The sequence below is a fragment of the Bactrocera neohumeralis genome, chromosome 4 (assembly GCF_024586455.1).
Source record: "Bactrocera neohumeralis isolate Rockhampton chromosome 4, APGP_CSIRO_Bneo_wtdbg2-racon-allhic-juicebox.fasta_v2, whole genome shotgun sequence".
Taxonomy (NCBI): Eukaryota; Metazoa; Arthropoda; class Insecta; order Diptera; family Tephritidae; genus Bactrocera; species Bactrocera neohumeralis.
Window position 1 is genome coordinate 66,410,681 of NC_065921.1, and position 22,017 is coordinate 66,432,697.

Below are 22,017 nucleotides of genomic sequence, written 5' to 3' on the forward strand. Positions count from 1 at the left end.
TCACCCATATGTATAAATAATTTTACAAACTACCGACATCTAATTCTACAGAATTTCAACAACACACTGATTTTGGCAGTTCGTTTTAGCGCTATTCTTCTGGTATTCCGCCTTTTTTACTTACAGCTGATTAACGGGACTCTGATTGTGTTTTGTTGCCAGCTCAGAAAAAAGATGAAGCAAAGCGAGAGTGTAAAAAAAGAGTTTCATATCATTTATCTTTGACTGTACTGTAAACAGCACAAGTAGCGGCGCCGTATGTCAAAACGTTCTGAGTATGTATAATATCAAAAATGTCAAACTTTACGACCAATTTGTCAGTGGTTGCCAAATTCCGAAATATAAAAGGCAACCTACGAATTAGTCACTTCTTCGATTAAATGCAAAAAACATAAATTAATTATGATAAAATTTATTGCCATTGTTCCTTGAATTAGATTTTTAGCTCGGAACTAGAAATTTGCCACATGTTAGTGATTTCAGGCAATATTTTAAGTATTACTTCAAGAACAAATTTAAAAAACAATAATTTGCGATATTTTTTATTACAACGGTGCCCAACTCCATTTTTTTTGTTTTTCACCTCAATATTTAATATAATATACATATTTATGTTTGTTTGTACACTACTTTTCACAGCACAATTCACACTAAGCAAGCAAAAATAACCTAAAAACTGCAAACTTGTCTGCACCAACCATATTCAGTGCCTGGCAAAAAGTCCTCATTTTGATCCGTATGCCAAGACATAACACTGACAAAATCCGCAACAAACGAAGGTATTTCACATTTTAAAACTGCTGCATTGCCACGAATTACATAAGCTTTATTTACATCGGTATCGTAATATTGAGCAACAACTGAGAGACGATTAAAAACAATAGAAATATATTTATAATAAATTGAACATAGGAAAAACAAAATTAAAAAAAAACTAAATGTTATGGGGAACAGAAATGAGTGAAAAGGAACTTCCCGTTGTCAGCTCAATAGGGGATTGAAAAACAGCTAATTTTGATGACTGAAAAAATTTTGGTGTGTAAGTTGGTAAGTTTGATTTGCTGTGGTAAACGGTGTGTTGTGTTACTCCTTGCAAGTGGTTGCTGGAGTTTGTTTTCACGACTAATCTATGTGAGAGTAAGTCTGTAGAATTGTTTATTGCCCTGTCAATTTACAGTGAGTGCTGTAAAACGTTGCTTTTAAGTATATACATATGTACATACTTTTGTTAATCGACTATCAGTCAGCAACGTTTTACACATTTGTTTAGTTAATGGTGTTGATTAATTTGTATCCAGTGATTGTTAGGCCAATTGTAAGTGTACACTTAGCGGAGTTGAGTGTAAAAGTTTTATTTTTATTTTTTGTTTTTCTTATTCGTGTAGGCATATAGTGTAATTTACAGGATTATTGGGTATTTTTACGCACTTTACAAATTTTTCTTCTATACAAAATTAATAATGGTGATAGTAGAGTAGTTTTCCAACTTAATTTGCGATATTTATTAGCACGTTAGACAATTATAAATACGTAGTTAAATAGATTTGATTGGGGGAACACACCATACTCAGTGCCGGGAAAAAAACTCTCTTCCTGATCGGTATGCCAAGATATTACGCTAACAAAATCGGCCACAAATGATGGTATGTCACATTTCAAAATGGCCGAATTGCCGCGTATGACAAATGCTTTATGAATATCCTCCTCATACTGTTGTGAAACGACTGCAACGATGTTAAGGAATCGCCAAAGGAAATGAATGATTGCGAAATAAATATAGAGAAATATTTAGAAAGTATGATGGAGAGTGCTTCAAATAAATATATAGGTAGAAATTTGTAAATTATGACGGTAGAATAAGATGAGTGAAGAGAGTGATGAAAGAAAATGTATATATAAATGAAAAATAATAGCAAATTGTGGACGGGAAATGCAGTTTGGGCACTATTTGCATTTAGCAACCGTATGCATATCAAATAAAAATGCTGCCAGAGCATTACCAACGACGTGCGATTAGTGGCATCTAAGTTAAGAACAACCGCACATATTGAAAACTTGCGGGAATAGGGATTTCAACCAGTTAATATCACTAGTAGCCTTAAGAGGCTTTAATTTTATTTTGCTTGTTTTAACTTCGCACCATATTCGGTTCCGGGAAAATAATTTTCATCACTATCCGTATGCCAGGAGACGACTTCAACGAAATCCGCTACAAATGATGGAATTAGACATTTAATAACCGCTGCATTGCCACGTATCACGTGCTCTTTGTTGACATCCGCCTCATAGTATTGAGCGACCACTAGAAAATTTTTTTGAGGGGTTATTGTTGTGCTAAATACTAATACATATAAAAATCTGTATAGCCCATTGTTGATCAGCAAGATTTAACTGACATTTGGTTTGTGGTTTTTAAATTCAGCAAGGAATATAAAATTATTATGTTTATTACGCATACGTATGTATATAAAAATTATGTGCTTTATATGGCGGAAAATTAATTGATTCTAATTAAATACCGAGTATAAAAAGCGAATCAGCATGTGGCTTTAATAAGCGTTAGGTTGATCTTTGTAGTACTTATAGCACTTATATCGCTTGAAATGTTTCACATATCGGGTTTTATTTCCTTAACAGCGTAAATTAAGCTTGCTATCTCCGCCTGCCTGTACATATATGTATGTATGCACTCGAACTTTTCACGATATTTGGTATGCATTATTATCCAAAATAGATGGCGCTCAACTGCCTAGTGCGGTAGAGAAGGACGAAGACGTCCTAAAGAGCAATGAAGAGGGATCTTCAATTGGCTAACCCGATTTCAGTTTGGAACGTTTGTTCAAGGAGGACCGGGAGAGCCTGGAAAAGAAAGTTTCTACAGATTAACCTCCAACAAGCAAAGGTGTCTTCCGTAAACCTACTGCTCCGTCTGCGAGACTGAGCCGACGTCGTCCTGATCCAGGAGACGGGGCTCAGCAATTATGGAAGTTCTGGATTAAGGACGAAAAGTCATAAGCTGCGACACAAATATAGTGATAGCTTGCTTACTTGCAAATGGAATGAAATGAAACGGAATGAACATTTCTCTTGTCTAATTTCAGCGAAGGTGAGGTAGAACCACTTCCCATGCTGCTGAGAAATGCTGTAGAGAAAGCACGCAAAGAGGAACCAGTGTTATCATTGGTTTCGATGCAAACGCGCGGAATATAATCTGGGAAAGCTCGCATACAAACCAGAGAGGAGAGCCACTTTTCAAATTTGTTATAGATAAAGATCTTTTTATATGCAACAGTGACAACTTACTCACATTTGTCACGGCGATCAGGGAGAAGGTCCTAGACCTCACCCTAGCCTCAACTGCAATGGAGATCTGATTTTAGATTGGAGGATTCTAGAGGATCACTCATTTTTTGACCACAAGTTCTTCGAGTTCAATCTGGACACGGCGCGCCCGTCTAGGAAAGTTTATAGAAATTTATGAAAAACCTATATTACCGGGAGCTCCGACTTTCCGCTTTGACACAGGTTCGAATTGCGTACATCCTGAAGGCCAATAAGATCACATGTGTACCAAGGATTTCAGACCCATCATTCTTTCTTATTGAAGACGATACAGATACTGATTGGTCTGCACTTAAGAAGTTGTATTCTAAGAAATGCACCTTCAACACACAAAGCATGTCAACTGCAAAGGACTCGAGAGAAGACGTATTGACGGAAGCGGTCATTAAAGCTCTTTATAGGTTTAAGGAATCGACCATCTTATCTTCAAACTCCTCTGCGATAGAACGATCGTGGCGGAGTGGGACAGTGCGTGGGCACAACAGAATGTAAGCAGGGGCGCCCCAAAGTGAGAGTTCTCTCGGCATTTCTCTGGATCTTGTGGAAATGCATTGGTTGCCCAGTACTACTGCAGGGGAGCCATTGAGGCCTCTCACTAGTTAATGCTTTGGCTCTATGAAACAATAGCTAACCCCATAGTGTTCTAAGGAATTTTTATATGGTGGAAGGCGCTGTAGCCTGTCCACAGCGATATTGCATGAAACTGTAAGGCTGATGAGTTTACTAGGACAGCTACTTCAGCCACCTAACCTAACGTAACTATATTGTCTTTGTAAACTGACCGATCAAAATCAAGTTCTTGTTTCGGTGCAACCGAAGTCAACGTTTTTTCATATATTTTTTTTTTGTTTCAGATTATTTATTCAAACATATTCTAAATTTTCTCTTGTTGCGTTTAAAATTAAATAACTTTCATTAGTGCTTCAGCTGAACATTTCCACTTTTTCTTTCTGGTAAACTGTTTGCGTTGTCTTGATTAAAATGAGCGTTAAATTACAAAATTAACTACATTTCTAACTTTTTTCCGCACATTTTGCTTTTACGCTTGCTTTCGCGTAATTAAATTAAAATCGTAATTTAGCTGACATTTTGGGTGAGGTGCTATAACATCAACAGTTTATGCCACAACACACCTCACATTTTTTACAGCATTTGGTTTCGCTCACCTTACGCGCATTTGAATATTTCTCCGCGTTATTGTATACTCATTTGCCAAGCAAGCTCGTTTACTATGCGCCTATTAGCCCTGTTAAGATGTGTTGCATGTAGTTCATGTTGACGTGACATGCGGCGATTAGTCGCTTTAGCTGTCAAAAAAGCTGCAGCGTGTTTGCTTCCGTTTTATATGCATATGCCTGTCCAAATACTTTTGTTGTGAGTTTGTATGACACTTTGTCTAAGTAAATTTATAATCGTTTAAATTATACTTCAGCTCAAGGCGAGCTTTGGCATGATGACGTAGCATTGATGCGACATATAAATATATGTACATATATGTATGTAGGTTAGTGGGCGCGTAAAGTGGTCAGAGAAATTGTGGACGGAAGTGACGCACTATGGCGACAAAATATACTTAGGCTAGCCATAGCGCGTTACAGGTTGTTACACGCAGTTAGCTGCGTTACACTACAATACACGCTAATGTATTATTAGCATTGTCGTGCGTTTTGTTACTGTGTAGGTGTGTTTAATTCTCATTAACTACCAAAAAAATGTGATAAATTGAATTTTACTTTTTCGTTAAATGGTAATAATAAAAAATCTTAGCATGGGAAGGTGCGTCTTGCTCTATTACCTGACTACTTATGCTAATTTTGACAAGAAAATTTAATTAAGTTGCGAGCTTTTTGTACAGAACATTGGTTAAATGACGCGCCGAAACTTTGAAAGTGGAGTTAAGTGTGCGAAACTTGGCTTGGATAAGTATGTTAAAAAGAGGCATTTAGCTAACTAGCGCTTTGAATGAAAACTATTATGGTTGGGCTTTAATTAAAATTTCATACATATATTTGCAACAAAAAGAACGTAATGAAAGGAGCCATTAAGAATGATGACTGCTGAGTTGTTTATTTATGAGGGTTATTGTACTTTAAGTGAAAATTTATTCCCGAATATTTCGCTTCGCTTCTCATTCTAAAAGAAACATCTAAAATATCACTTTTTAATATCAAACTCTTCTTTACCACCACCGGGTAACTTTGCGCTTAATTATAAATCGAAATTGCAACACTGCATTGTGACTAAGTGTCATTTACTATGCAAACTGGCAAACGCAACCAAATTTGCTGAAGCATTTATTTCATAACTTTGCGCACTTACCATTATAAAAGACACAACACCACACACGTTTTTGCAAATCAGCGCTGCCTTCATTACAATAACGGAGGCTTCATTGTTAACCGTAAAAGGCTGCTGTAATGCGAAATATGGCGATGCATCACTGGCATTACGTACGCATTGTCGCCGATGACAATGCTAATTTAAAGCAAATGCAACGCTGCAACTTTGCGCTTCGTTTGCAGCATAATAATGTGTCACTGCGATATGTGTGATATGGTGTTGCCAATTAACTGCAGTTACAATAAAAGTTTCGATAAAGAGGCAAGGCATTAGTAAGAATAATTGTTTTGGCACAACAATAATCGTATGGCATTAATGATGACGCATAACAGCATATTTTCTGACATACATACATATCTACATGAGAAAGGCGTGAGAATCGCTCACGAGAGGAAATATAATTTGAAAACAATTGATGTTATTTGCTAAATTGAAACCACAAACAAAATGCCAGAGTGGCTAAAAAGGTACGAATTAGCCAGCTGCTTTCTTATTACTGTTCATCTTGCAAAGCGTGAAATTAATCATATGCAACGTCGGTCGTTAGATGAAATAGTACAGCTGGACAAGTGAAACATAAGACAGGACAGCAGAACATAAAAGTCCAACGATGCGCCTAATAAGAATTGACCAACGATGAGTGTAGTTTGTTGAATTCGAACCTATAATTTTTATTGGGGTAATATATAAGAATGTCAATGATAGTTGGAGGACTTTAAATAATTACTGTTGTTCTCTTAGAATTTAATGGTATTTAATACTTTGATACATTTTTCATTTTTTTATTTTTGCACTTGCCGAAAACTCTTTAAAAAACAAAAACGTTTGTGTAATATTTATTTTTTTTACTACAGCGCCCGATTTTAATGAAGATATATGTACTATGTCCCTCCTGCGTTCAGCATATTAGCAAATAGCTAACCACCAAACATGGATAATACGATGCGAAAATCAAATGTCAAAATGCAACTTTTTTACGTATTTTAGAGTGGTTTTACCGTGGGAAGAAATAATTTTGAAAATTTATGTTGTATTTCTGCAGGTGGGATCTTAAGAGTAGGTGTTCTATGATGACCTCTACAGTATTACGAAGTTCCCTTTTGCCTAAAAGCACAATTTTTTTGGTTTGTCCACCATCAATACTACCCCAAAGAAACTATGTTGTATGGCCGGTATCCCAAATAACCATTCAAAGAGCTGAATGGTCTGGGGTATGGTGGGGTGGTAATAGAATTGTGGTCGCAATTAAGTATTTCCGAGCGGGCTAGTTCGTCTGCCTTCTCGTTCTCTTTTATTCCTATATTAACCTAGTAACCTACTGAGAATCTGAATATTACCTGCTAGTAGAACTTAATGCAGTTAGATTTAGTATTGGCACTACACTGTCCACTAGAAAGTTTATGGATTTGCTGGTGAAAATAGAAGTCCACTTAGCACCCACTGTTATGTCAAAAATTTCGGCCTGAAGAATTGAATTGTATTCACTTATGTAGTTTAAAACTACCTTCTTTGTAGAAATTACTACAGAAGAAGTCTGCTCCTGTTGCTATTTTCCTATTTCACACTTTGATCCCTCTGTATCTTTGTAGATTTCGCCGTTGGAACTGTCAATCACGGAACCAATGGTCTATCCTTCTCTTCTGTGGAATGAAAACAAGGCATTACGTAGATCTCCTTTTCTCGGTCGTGTTGCCAACTTAGCTTGAGGTTATTAAGGGGCTATACCAGTGTGACACTTTCAAAAAATTTTTTTTTTCTTTTTTGCTTTTTCGATAGTTCACATATTCAAAAATATCCTGCGAAATCGGTGAGGTCGTATCTTAAATAGTTTTTGAATGGCAGCGTTCTAAATAGCGACCGCTCAGAGGTGCAAACATACATATACATACATGTAAGTGAAACTTTAAACGCGTTTTTCTCGAAGCGACATTTTTCAAAATTGCTAACATTATAACTCAACGAGAAATTAACCGATCGACTTCAAATTAAAACTGAATATAGCTGAATACATTTGCTATACAATAGACTACGATCTTTTTGATTGGTTGAAAATTGTCAATTTGGCATTAAAAAAACGACCATTTTTTCGTAAAAAAAACGATTTTTTTTTTTTCAAAATTACGCCATTTTCTTAATTTTTGATATTTTTCAAAGATCGTAGTTCATTGTATAGAAAATATATTTAAGTATAACAAACATTTTGAATTTTTTTGTTTCAGCTACTCAATCGACCGGAATCATGCCAGCAGTTGAGGCCCTTTTTTTCGGCACTTCCGCATACAGCACATAACTCCGTTATTTTTCAATATTTTTATAAGAAAAAAAATTTTAATATAGCTAAAAGTATACTTTTTTACTTTCTTTTAATAAAATTCACGAAAATCGCCGAATTTTTCATGCGTCACACTGGTATAGCCCCTTAACAAGTAGTGACGCCGAGTCTGGCTAAAACTGTCTAAAATCATAATCCGGCTGCTCGTAAGTAATGCATCATACTTCACTTCAAAGGGTCTTGGCCAGTTGCCGAGGGTAACCTGCTGAGGCTTGATATCCTAAATTAGACCCTTATATGTACATATATGTATCTTTCCCCCAGCAAAAGAAATGAGTCTCGAATCATATTATCCATTTCACCGAGTAAGCTAGAATTGAATTTTTGTGCTCTCTGCGCAAAGTCCTCCAACTATCGCATTGTAAAATCAGCGCTCATTGCGCTCACCACTCTCTAGAACCTCTTTAACTTACCCGCGCGTACATGAACATCGCGTGAAATAATTGTGCCAAATTGATTACGCGCCAAGCAAGCGTAGACCTGAGCGTGCACTTCCTGTCGGTAATCTTCAGCGCGGAAAGGTGGGAAGACCAATTTGCCATCGGATGAAATCTGACGCAATCCGGGTACATCACCAACAGCAGTACCATCACTACGAATCCAGATAATCTCAGGCATAGGATTACCGCTAGCTTTGCATTCAATTTCGGCGCCGGTCGAGTTGGAGAAATCAATACGATTGGTGGGTTCGTTGAGGAAAACAGGTCCTTTCTGGTCGGCATCGGGTTGGGTCGCCGCATAAGCGAGCGTGGTACCTGTAAATAGAGGAGAAAGATAAGGATGAGTGAAAATTGTTTTAGATTACAATAATAAAAATATATATTACATATGTACGTATATAAATACAGTAATATTTATCGCTTTAGCTAGACGCGTCAGCTATCAAGAATCGCGTCCTCCATATACATAAATAATTCATTATTAAATTTCCATAAAAAATATATAAGTTGTGCGCGCCGGTGAGCTGAGTAAATGTCTGAGACCGACAATGGACTTGGCACTACTGAAACTCTATTTTCTGAGTATTTAAATATAAACTAAAAGAACCAAAAGCAATTAAAAGACTTTATTTCTACTATCAACTTTCTTGTATTTCGGGTAACCCATTGGCTCTAAACAACAGTTAAAATGCCGATGACATACGGTATATTGGTATGGTGGCCAATAATAGAAGAAAATGGTAAGGTGTATGAAAAGCATTCAAAGAGCAGTTAGTATCAGTGGAGTTAAGTCTGGTCCTAAGCGTTATTCTAAATTTACTGCCGACAGACTTGTTCTGTAAGCAATTGGCAACGAGTCTTATGCTGAGGGAATACGCACTATTAGTCGCCTGCAATAAAGGACATTTTCAAATACTTAATAAGTTCGCGTTTCTTATAGAGTTTGGTTTTTGTTCCTCCACCTTTATCTGTTACCTCCACTCCGTTGGAAGGACCAAGTGGAGAAGGAACTGGCTTCGCTTGGAATATCCACTTGGCGCCACGTAGTGAAAAGAAGAAACAACTGGCGCGCTGTTGTTAACTCGGCTATAATCGCGTAAGCGGTGTCAACGCCAATTAAGAAGAGAATATTGCCTTCCTATCCAGAGAGGAGTGGGAAAGGGGTGAGCTGGACAAGGTCGTGGGGATAAGCACATATGTATACGGATGGGTCCAAACTAGATAATCGATTGAGAGGTGGTATCTTTTCAGTAAAATTACATACCAGAATCGTCTTCTAACTACCAGACTACTGCACTGTTTTCCAAGCGGAGGTCTCAGCAATTAAAATAGTCTTCTTGTTCTGATAAAGAATGTGCTCACAATAAGGAATATATTTATGTATGTATATATACAGCGGCAATGAAAACACTAAGGGTTTCATCTAAAATAGTAAAAGAACATATTGATCTCTAAGTGGATCTAAGATCTTATTCCACGATTAGGAAAAGAGTCGCAGCTATCAATCTAGGATTTCTTGGCGATATTTGAGGTTGCATCGTGCGATTTCTTCAACCTGCTTCTGGAGAAAATAGTACGAGCTGCAGAACTAAACAGAGAAGGTACCATCTTCTATAAGAGTGTACAGCTGCTGGCGTATGCCGACGATATTGATATCATCGGCCTCAACACCCGCGCCGTTAGTTCTGCTTTCTCCAGGCTGGACAAGGAAGCACAGAAAATGGGTCTGGCAGTGAACGAGGGCAAGACGAAATATCTCCTGTCATCAAACAAACAGTCGTCGCACTCGCGACTTGGCTCTCACGTCACTGTTGACAGTCATAACTTTGAAGTCGTAGATAATTTCGTCTATCTTGGAACCAGCGTAAACACCACCAACAATGTCAGCCTAGAAATCCAACGCAGGATAACTCTTGCCAACAGGTGCTACTTCGGACTGAGTAGGCAATTGAGAAGCAAAGTCCTCTCTCAACGAACAAAAACCAAACTCTATAAGTCGCTCATAATTCCCGTCCTGCTATATGGTGCAGAGGCTTGGACGTTGTCAACAACTGATGAGTCGACGTTGCGAGTTTTCGAGAGAAAAGTTCTGCGAAAGATTTATGGTCCTTTGCGCGTTGGCCACGGCGAATATCGCATTCGATGGAACGATGAGCTGTACGAGATATACGACGACATTGACATAGTTCAGCGAATTAAAAGACAGCGGCTACGCTGGCTAGGTCATGTTGTTCGAATGGACGAAAACACTCCAGCTCTGAAAGTATTCGATGCAGTACCCGCCGGGGAAGCAGAGGAAGAGGAAGACCTCCACTCCGTTGGAAGGACCAGGTGGAGAAGGACCTGGCTACGCTTGGAATATCCAATTGGCGCCACGTAGCAAAAAGGAGAAACGACTGGCGCGCTGTTGTTAACTCGGCTATAATCGCGTAAGCGGTGTCTACGCCAATTAAGAAGAAGAAGATTTGAGGTTGCATAGATAAAACTTTTTTACTCATGTTCAGAAGTACGAGCTGTTTCAGAGAGGACATAATAGAGTTATGGGATTGGTCGTCAGGCAGTCATTCTATCTACCTACTTACCTCATCTTTATTATCTTTAAATCTTTATCTTTGATTATCTTCAAATTGATATTCCCATCGATCTATACAATAAAGAAAGACAGGTAACTGATAACAATAATAATAATTAAAGCTCCACAGTCAGCATATTTATTGTACAGATTGAGTGGCGAACGTCAGCTTTGCCACCGGCAATGTCAACTTGAACTTCACTTTATTTTTCTCTTTTTGGTTATGAGGAGGGCCAACGACAGCAGAGTGACGCCAAATGTGGTAAAGAAAAAACAATATCCATAAAATCAGCTTACGACACGACAGACGTAACAAGAAAGGAAAAGTCACAACAAAAAGAATCAATAAAAAAATATATAATGCTCATATGGACACGGAGTCTCCTACACGAAGTGGTGGATTTCTTACAAAGAAAGAAGAAAATAAACGCGCCGCAAACAAATCACCCGCTTCGTGCGCAGAAAATATGTACAAACCGAACGATCATCAATGCGAGCTTATTTGTATGTAAGAATGAAACGTGTCGATGACACTTTCATGACTAAAACTTTCTGTCGTGGCATAATGTCATCAAACAGCAACAAAGGCACAAACGTGACAAGGCAGGAATAAACGTGCAGAGCCATAAGATCGGGGTATTAAAATTTTATGCGGGCTATACTATTAAAGTAAGACTGAAGGAATATTTATGTACATAGTTGCATAGCCATGTACAAATATCAAAAACTTATATGGTACTCGTACACACAACGAGGTGAAAAAGTGTTAAAAATGTGGGGTGGTGGCAACTGAATTCTTTACTTGGCACGTTTCGCACTACAGCGCTAAATTACTCCATACTCGATAGTATAAAAGCCAATAATGTTTTTTATTAACCGCGTTTGCCAAAATCTGACATGACAGCTACTTAAAAAACTGTTTATGTAATCTCTACAAAATGGCAGAGCTACTAAACACAATCCATCGAGTAGTGCAAAAGCTATGATAGCTTGATTGCATCTGAAAGCTATTCATTTGGATAACACTTTGGCAGTTCACCAACGATAAATAGGTACAAACAGTATATGTTAGCTTATCCTTTTTTTGCAAAAACTTATCTTGGCGCCGCCTCGCATTCGTAGCAGATTCTTTTCAATCAAGCTAATAAAAGCGAGCTAAAGATTTTAAACAGATTTGGCAGCATAGTTGACATTTGCAAGGAAGCGTTACTTGGTTAGAGAAGCTTAAACGCAGATTTTAATTTATTAAACTATATTTAAACTTAAGTTGAGACATCACAAGTAAGAAAAAATTATATGTAATACTGGTGTTTCGGAATTAATTCTTAGACATTCAAATTTTTATAGAAAGCTGAGGCAATCCTATTCAAAATTTTTTTCTATGACCTGCTTATTTTCATTGCTCTCCTTTTTAAGCCACCTTACTTGAACTACCGGGAGATCCAAGTAGAGGTACTTTTTTGAATAGCCTTTGTGACAAATCACGCATGAGTTGTGTCAAGCTGCCATCAGTTTGGCTTTTCACGCCTGAACAACGTTTACAAATCGTTCAACTTTATTATGAAAATTCACGTTTTGTAAATAATGTGTTTCGCGGGCTTCGCTCAATTTTTGGTCAACATAATCGGCTTACTGAGCATACTTTTTGCAACAACAGCACCCATCATAGCTTGCGCTTGCACTGGAGCCGCTCGACCTCCCCAAACGACATCGCTTCGTTCTAAGGGATCTTGAAAAGTTCCAAGAAGACCCAACGTTTTTGGGCCAAATTTTGTTCAGCGATGAGGCCCATTTGTAGCTCAATGGGTATGTACAAAAATAAGCAAAATTGCTGGATTTTGGGGGGAAGACCAACCTGAAGAGAGCTGCCATGCCAGTGGAATCATCGGTCTACATTTCTTCAAAGCTGATGCCGTTAAGAACGTAACCGTCAATGGCGACCTTTATCGCGATATGATAACCGAATGTTTGATGCCTGAAATTGAAGCTCGTGATCTCGGCGGTATTTGCTTCAACAAGACAGCGCCACTTCCAACATATCGCATCAATCAATAGATTTATTGAGAGAACACTTCGGGGAGCAGATAGTTTCACATTTTGAGCCGATCAATAGTTCACCAAGATCGTGCGATATTTCTTGTGGGGATATGTAAAGTCTAAAGTCTATGCGGACAATTCAGGTCCTGGAGCAAGCATCACACGTGTCATTCGCCAGTTACCAGTCGGAATGCTCGAATGAGTCATCGAAAATTGGACTCAACGGATGGACCATCTGAGACGTAGCTGCAGCCAACATTTGAAAGAGATGATCTTCAAAAAACAAATGTCAAAGAATGTTCTATCGAACGATAATAAAGATTCCCCCAATAAATTTGAAATTTCTTTTTTTTTTTCTTAAACTAGGTACCGTCGAAATGAATCACCCTTTACCATTTAAAATCAATTATGCTTAAAATTAATCAAATTACGATTTATTTTGTTACTCAAAGCAAAATTGAAACACAGCTCGTTATAACGCTCATCTACTTTTGGTCTGATTTTACTAGATTATTATTAACTAATCGTGAACGAAGAGGAAGACCTCCACTCCGTTGGAAGGACCAAGTGGAGAAGGACCCGGCTTCGCTTGGAATATCCAATTGGCGCCACGTAGCGAAAAGAAGAAACGACTGGCGCGCTGTTGTTAACTCGGCTATAATCGCGTAAGCGGTGTCTACGCCAATTAAGAAGAAGAAGAATCGTGAACGAATATTAAAAACATGGCCTTAGAACTAAGAATCTAGAATCTAATACAATATGCTTTTTGGGTATCACAACCCGCAATCATTTTTTTCGACTTCTGATGAAGGGATTTTTGAGCTGTATTTAAAAATCTTTACCAAAAGCTCGGAAAATTTCAGGAAAACCATTCAAATATATTAAAATATTTTTATTTTAATGATTTTAAATATTCAAAGAAAATTCTTTATCGGAACAACCTTGCGGCAGTATGTAGAGAGAGACTTATTTCTGTAATCAATTTTTATTTTTTTCGAAGCACTTCAGTCATTGTTTATTTACGAGAATATGGTCAAATATACCATATGTACATAAATATGTCCTTCACTCACATATGCGCGATAGCAAGCGCTTGACATGCCATTAAAAGCTACAATTACTTAATCAGCTAATTCTACGTTACTGTTCATTACACATCAGCAGTAATTAAGCACACACAAGGGGGGTAATAAGTAATTAGTTACTCATATGAAAATGGAAATATGCAACAAATGTGAGAACTTATCACTTGCAAGCAATAAGTAATTTGAATAAAGTAGTCAAGCCTTGCGTATAGCATTAACTAAAACGCAAGCCTGACGGCTAACCTATAGTGGCACAGTTTATTACTATGCTTTTGATCCAAATACTGTTCAACTAGCGCTTTCAATCGAACACAATGTGCGGATAAGTGATGCGCAACGCGAAATACACTCCCGTCGAGACAAAAGCGCAGAGAGTGGTGCACGCTTTGTTCGTGCCATGTTGTTGGACAACGAACGGCCAAGGCCCAGAAACGCGTGCAGTAGTACAACAAAATTGCTGACCAACAACCAACGAAGCGTGTCAGCAACAAAATAGGAATAGCATAATGCCAAAGCAAGCAGCCACGCCGATGTGTTGCTGTGAGAAATCATTAAAAATTAAACTGAATTAATTTAAATGACAATAAGCATTAAAAACAAAGAATAATATGATTGCAACACTAACCAAACGGATGCATCGGAACAATGCGCATATAATGAAACTGTAGAATAAAAATAAAAGATAAATTAATAAAAACATAAAAGCATACAAAAACTAGGAGTTCTTTTACTATACAATTTGTTATTATTTTATACACCACCCTGCCTTTTCGGTAAATTAGGTTCTATCAATGTCACCATTTCTGAGGTGTCACACGATTCGCTTCGCTAGAAAATCGATTAATTAATGCTTTTCTTCACAGTCGGCAAGAATTTAAGCACGCAATGCTTTGTTGTGACCGCAGCGTGTACTTGGTTGGATTGTAGAAACCTAGATTAAGCATTACGTCCGGAGGTGGAGAGTAATTAGAATTAATATAGGGTGGTTATAAACAAATTTCTAAAATTTATTTAAACAAATTAATTATATTTTCATGTCTTACATCACTTACAGTGAAAATAGGTGACAAGAGGCAAATATGCTTAATTTCCAACAGTTGAATCTGCGTAAACGTAATCCTTTAAAACCTGAAAAGGGTGTATATAAGAATTGCCACGATGTTTAGAACACCCAAAAGTAAATGTGAGACCCTCTAAAGTATATGTACATATAGTATATAGTATAAACGCTCAGCGTGACGAACTAAGTCGATTTTGCAATGTCCGTCTGTATATACGCGAAAAACTTTCCCCTATTCCCTTTTAGAGATATATTCTTATATTAGAGATATATATATACCTGAAAATTTTAATACGTTTTCTTCTCGCCAAAAACCTGTTTGAAACCGGCGATATTAGACAACTATAACATAAATAACTGTCATATAAACTAACAGATCCAACTTAAATGCTTGTATGAAAAACTATTTGATTTGACAAGCTATCATCACGAAATAGGGCTTATGTAGATTATTATCCGAGACAACCCAACAACCTCCGAAGAAGTTGTTCAGATCCTTATGGCTATACCATATGTACAAACTGACCGATCAAAATTAAGTTATTGTTTGGAAAACATTTTATTTGAAAATATCTTCACAAGATTTTGCAAAAATTATTATATAAGGCAACGCTTTAATCTCCGAGTAAATTTTTCAGGTCGGATCGCTATAGCACAGATCTGTCATACAAATTGACAGATTAAAATAAAGATAGAAATATAAGAAATCTAACTGTAAAGGTTATTACCGTTTTTTGTTTTTGTTTTTGCTTACGCCAGCGTTGCCATTCCAGGAGCAATCTTCAAAATAATCCTACAGAATGTTATTTTGACCATCACAACAACAAAAAACTTTGTTTGTCTTCAAATTTGTGGTTTAAGGATTATAAATTTAGATCAAGAGATCTCCCAAAAATCTCTACAAGAAAGGATATTTTCAAAATTAAGCCCCCGTACATAGCAAATTGAATCAATTGATGACTAAATACATGTACATATATCGATTAGTCGACAATGTGAAAATATTACCAAAATAATATGAAATAAATGGCCTTAAAAATAAATACATATGTTAGTATCCATTGAACCACCCATTATTTACATACAAAACGGCTTGCGTGCGTCCATTTCCACATGAAAATGTTGTTATTACTACATGGTCAAAAACTATTAAATATTCCAAAGCAAAAGGTGAGAATTTGTGGCGTGTTAAGTGGCACCAAATAGAAACAAGAAGTTTAGCGAAACTAAAACACCACACAATTTTTTATTTAGTGACTGCCCAAACGCACCACGCTGGTTTTTATTGAATATAAAATTGTGTTCAATGTGGAAATGTGTTGAAACTATCGCTCAGTTTGTTGACATTTGAATTTAAGCAGACGAATTTACATTCCCACACAATTGGTGGTGCCAGTAATTTCGCATGCGTTGGTTGCTGTTTTTTACAGTACGCATATTATGTCATCATTGTTTAATTGATGTCAGGCTATTAAGGCTAATTATTAATTTATCATATTTTGTATGCATATGGGGGATAAGTGTCGTAAAGCTTTCATCAAACAAACGCAAAAATGTCCAAAAGAATTTTGAGCACGAAAAAATTAAATGTTTTCAACCAATGTGTTATCCAATGTGAAATTGAATAAAAATTAAGAAAAAAACGCAAATTAATGGCAGCCAAATAAATTACTCAACTTTGTTAACGGACAAAAATTCTTTTCGGGCACATTGAAGTGCTCGCCATATTACGTGACCAGCAGGATATTTTTAAAACTGGCGAATTTACAATATTTAAATACTTATATGTAAGTATGTATTCATATAAGAAATTTGTGCGAATTTGGTGTGCAAAGTGTAAGCTAACTTCTGATGTTCTTTGCAAGAGTATTTACGATATTGCAATATTACGCGTAGGTTGCTAAAAATGAAAAATAAAAAAACTATGTCGAAAACATATCATTCAAAGTTATATTTTCATTATTTTAAGTATTTCAAATATTTTCTTAATTTAAATTTTTTCAAACAGGTGGCAACCCTTCTCAAGAATACTTTAATATAATATTATATAATTAATTTATCTGCAACAAAATTTCCAAACAGATGGCAATATTGGTACTTCTCCTCCTTTTGCTCATCTTTCAATATTATAATAGTTTTTCACAGTTGGCAACTCTACTTTAAAATATTTTTAATTTCAAGACATTTGAGCGTCTTTAGATTAACGGTATGTACATATAACTCGCCAATTTTATTGAACAAATAAGACAGGTGGCAACTCTTCTCTGAAGTAATAGTTTGTGATCAACTTTTTACTAAGATTTTTCATATAATTTCATAATTCATAATTTTTTTGCATATTACACCGAAAAATATTCAAAGATTTACAATAATCTCAAATAATAAATTCCTTCCTATCACCTCTAACCGCCGGAAACGCATACATACTACAAAGTGCGTTCCATAGTAAACAGGACTTAAAAAAAAACAGAGGAAATAGCTTTTTCACCAAAATCAACTTATTTTATTCAAAATAGTCTGCTTCTGCTTCAATACAGCTTTTTGTACGGTCCAAAAGCATCTTGAACAAGTGTTTTAGCTCATTGGCCTGTATAGCCGCCAGTATGCCGGTGCAAGCCTTTTGAATGGCCCCTACGTCTGCATAACGCTTTCTTTCATGGGCAAATGCATTTTTCCGAAAAGGAAGAAGTCGCACGGTGCCATATCAGGTGAATACGGGGAGTGGTTAATGGTTAAAATGTGATTTTTGGTCAAATAATCGTCCTTCGAATGTTGGATTCTGAGCAATTTTTGGTCGTCAGTCAATTTGTGTGGAACAAACCGTGCACACACCTTTCGTGAGCCCAAATTTTCGGTAAAAATGCGATAAATCGATGTTTTGGAGATGTTCAATTCCATTTCCATGAATTTCAATGATGATTTCGGCTGATTTTTGGAATTTCCGGTGATCATGGATTTTGATTGGCCCACATGTTGATCATCATTTATGTCCTCACGACCACTTTTAAAACATTAAAATCACTCGTGAACTCTGCTACGGGATAAGCAATTATCGCCATAAACTTTTTTCATCAATTGAAACGTTTTGGTAAAAGTTTTACCAATTTTAAAACAAAATTTAATGTTGGCTCTTTCTTCGAAGCTCATTTTCGCACCGATTACACAAACATACTGACACTTAAAACGCAATAACTTCACTTCCAATCAATGAAATGTCATGAAATTCTCACTGGACAATCGATGAAGATAGCAGATTCTAACGCACCAGTCGACATATAGATGGCGCCATCAGGGGGCGCTAGAATCAAAAAGTTCTGTTTACTTAGGAACGCACCTTGTATATATATGTATTGTAAATATGTAGCAATTTCCGCAGCTTTTTGAACGAACATCAAAGTAAACATTTTGTACCACACAAATTATACCTATCCGCATTATATTCACCCACACTATTGCATGCAAAAACACCTGCCGCACTTAACGGCTGCATACCTGATCAGAGCAAGCAGCTGATAGAGGCCACAAATCAGTGCTCTTTATACTTGTATGTATAGTATATAGTACATACATATATAATGCCAAGAGAGAGAGCTCACTCGCCGACATAAAACGAACAGGTACACAAATAAACAATGCAGAATTTTGCTAAGCCCGCAGACCGGATTGACGAGTGCCTTTGGTAGGACTCTAAACAAAGAAAAAATGTAATACTCTTGGTCAACATGTTGCGCTTATCGCTTATGAAAAAGGAACACGTTGTAGGGCAAAAACAAAGTAGAAGCAAAGATGTATACATAACGGCAGCTGCAACGCGATTCAAAGAGGACCTGCTATAAGCCCTTTTTGACGAAAACTCAAGCAAAGAGAACCAAAAAAAGTGGAGAAAATTTTAACTATGGCCACAAAGTTGAAATATTACAGTTTTGCGATTGCACAGGTAGGTTCACACCAAACACAAAAGCAAATGAGGGTAAACACAAATCTGCTGCTGGAAAAGCAATAATTAACTAGGTAGATAAATTTATGTAAACAAAAAGAAATGCCAAAAAATTTAAATGGAATACACACAGATAGTAAATCCGTACAAATACCGACTTGTGCGTACGAGCGTCGGTAGGTAAGTCAGTGTCAGTTGAAAGTTTCGGAAAAGAAATAAGAAATGCAATATTATTTTTTGCAGTAAGCATCTTGCTAGCAATTTATCTCCAACTGCTTGTTTAGACTTTTATTGCAATCGAAAAACCACGTAAGTTGGAAATACCATAAATAATAACGGAGAAAATTGATATGCCCAGCAGACAACATTTTAACATAAAGAACAAAATGAATAAGAGAAGAAGAGAATTTGTAAGCCCTAAAGAAGTTAGCGTGAATAATTTTAGGCGAAACTTAGCCAGCGCCCTTAGTTCTGCTTTCTCCAGACTGGACAAGGAAGCAAAGCAAATGGGTCTGGCAGTGAACGAGGGCAAGACATAATATCTCCTGTCGTCAAACAAACAGTCGTCGCACTCGCGACTTGGCTCTCACGTCACTGTTGACAGTCATACTTGTAACTTTGAAGTTGTAGATAATTTCGTCTATTTAGGAACCAGCATAAACACCACCAACAATGTCAGCCTGAAAATCCAACGCAGGATAATTCTTGCCAACAGGTGCTACTTAGGACTGAGTAGGCAATTGAGAAGCAAAGTCCTCTCTCAACGAACAAAAACCAAACTCTATAAGTCACTCATTATTCCAGTCCTGCTATATGGTGCAGAGGCTTGGACGATGACAACAACTGATGAGTCGACGCTGCGAGTTTTCGAGAGAAAGGTTCTGCGAAAGATTTATGGTCCTTTGCGCGTTTGGCCACGGCGAATGTCGCATTCGATAGAACAATGAGCTGTATGAGATATACGACGACATTTACATAGTTCAGCGAATTAAAAGACAGCGGCTACGCTGGCTAGGTCATGTTGTTCGAATGGACGAAAACACTCCACACAAGAGTATTCGACGCAGTACCCGCCGGGGGAGCAGAGGAGGAGGAAGATCTTCACTCCGTTGGAAGGATCAGGTGGATAAGGACCTGGCTTCACTTGGAATATGCAACTGGCGCTACGTTGCGAAAAGAAAAACGACTGGCGCGCTGTTGTTAACTCGGCTATAATCGCGTAAGCGGTGTCTACGCCAGTAAAGAAGAAGAAGAAGATATATATGTATTTCATTCTACCACAAATTATACCCAAAAGAATAATTCACCTAATAAATCGTCTATAATATTAAAAATACAAGTGCACAAGAGGAACGGAAAACTAAGGATCATACACATAAGAATATGAAGATGAAAATAATTGAACTAAGCAACTATATCTCGGATATTTTAGCCGCAATGAAACAACAAATACCATTTTTATTATACCTAACGATAAATTCAACCGTGCACATGCCTGAAATATGGTTTTGACGTTATTCCATTGCAATATATAAGTTCTGGCTAAGTTCTGGCAGCTATTTTAAACAAAGATGTTGATTCTTTAGAAACTCTTCGGTCAAAAAATTCAAATGCAACCAGATCTTGGGAGTAACCATTGGTATATCATCCGGTGAAAAAGAGGATTAAGTTCAGGGAGCTATTCGAAACGTTGGAACTCTCGGGTCTAAATATTATAATTCAACCTCACAAGGATGCTCTGCTAGGTTAAAGTTTATCATATATAATTATAAACTGATAATTAAATAAAAATTCAATTTGAGGTTAGAAAAGCGGTCACCAATTCAATAATATTAAAAAAAACTATTCGAGATTTCAGAAATTTTTTGAGAATGATAAAAATTTGAAAAAAAAACCTATTCGAGATTTTAGAAATTTTTTCAGAATGATAAAAATTTTAAAAAATTTGGATAAATAATAATATCATATATGAGGGGGAAAAATATAAATATTAAAGTTCAGAAGACAAACTTCGCAACAAAAGCCATTTTCACTAACCTATAACAGTAACATTAAAATACTAATTTTTTAAGTTTTCCAATAAAATCGATTTTAATAAACCAGTATTCGTTATGTTGAAATACTTTTTAGTTTGAATGAACGTTCTCTATTTGTGGAATATTGTAAGAACCAGTCCGTCGTACATACATATGTAAATGATCAAAAATCATGCTACTCTTCTTGATTTAACTAAATGATCTTTTTAAAAAGTAAACACTGTTCAAAAAGTCACTGATTTATCCAGCCATGCTCTTATACATATACCTATCTATAAGAAATTAATAACAATTGCTTCGGATGGGCGCAAGTTCAGAACGAAACAAGTAAGGAAGGGCTAAGTTCGGGTGTCACCGAACATTTTAACTCGCATGATAAAGTGATAATCAAGATTTCATTATCCGTCATGTAATAAACCCATTTTGTACATGTCATCAGGGTGTTAAGAAAATTTTATATACCGAATTTCATTGAAAATAAGTGGGCGACGCCACGCCCATTTTAAATTTTTAAAAAAAGCCTGGGTGCAGCTTCCTTCTGCCATTTCTTCCGTAAAATTTAGTGTTTCTGCCGTTTTTTGTTAGTCGGTTAACGCACTTTTAGTGATTTTCAACATAACCTTTGTATGGGAGGTGGGCGTGGTTATTATCCGATTTTTTCCATTTTTGAACTGTATGTGGAAACTGAAGGAAACGACTCTATAGAGTTTGGTTGACATAGCTATAGTGGTTTTCGAGATATATACAAAAAACTTATTAGGGGGCTGGACCACGCCCACTTTTTGTTTGTGTCAAATTTCACTTTAATATCTTTATTTATGGCTTAGTTATGACAC

General features: G+C 36.7%; 1 protein-coding gene across 1 annotated transcript in view; it reads right to left on the reverse strand.

The window, feature by feature from the left end:
• Positions 1 to 22,017, reverse strand: part of LOC126757001 (cell adhesion molecule Dscam2) — a 169,031-nt gene that overhangs the window by 95,289 nt on the left and 51,725 nt on the right. The window contains exon 3 of the mRNA XM_050470543.1: positions 8,428 to 8,769. Within this exon, the coding sequence (XP_050326500.1) occupies positions 8,428 to 8,769 (342 nt within the window). The remainder of the gene's footprint in view (positions 1 to 8,427; positions 8,770 to 22,017) is intronic.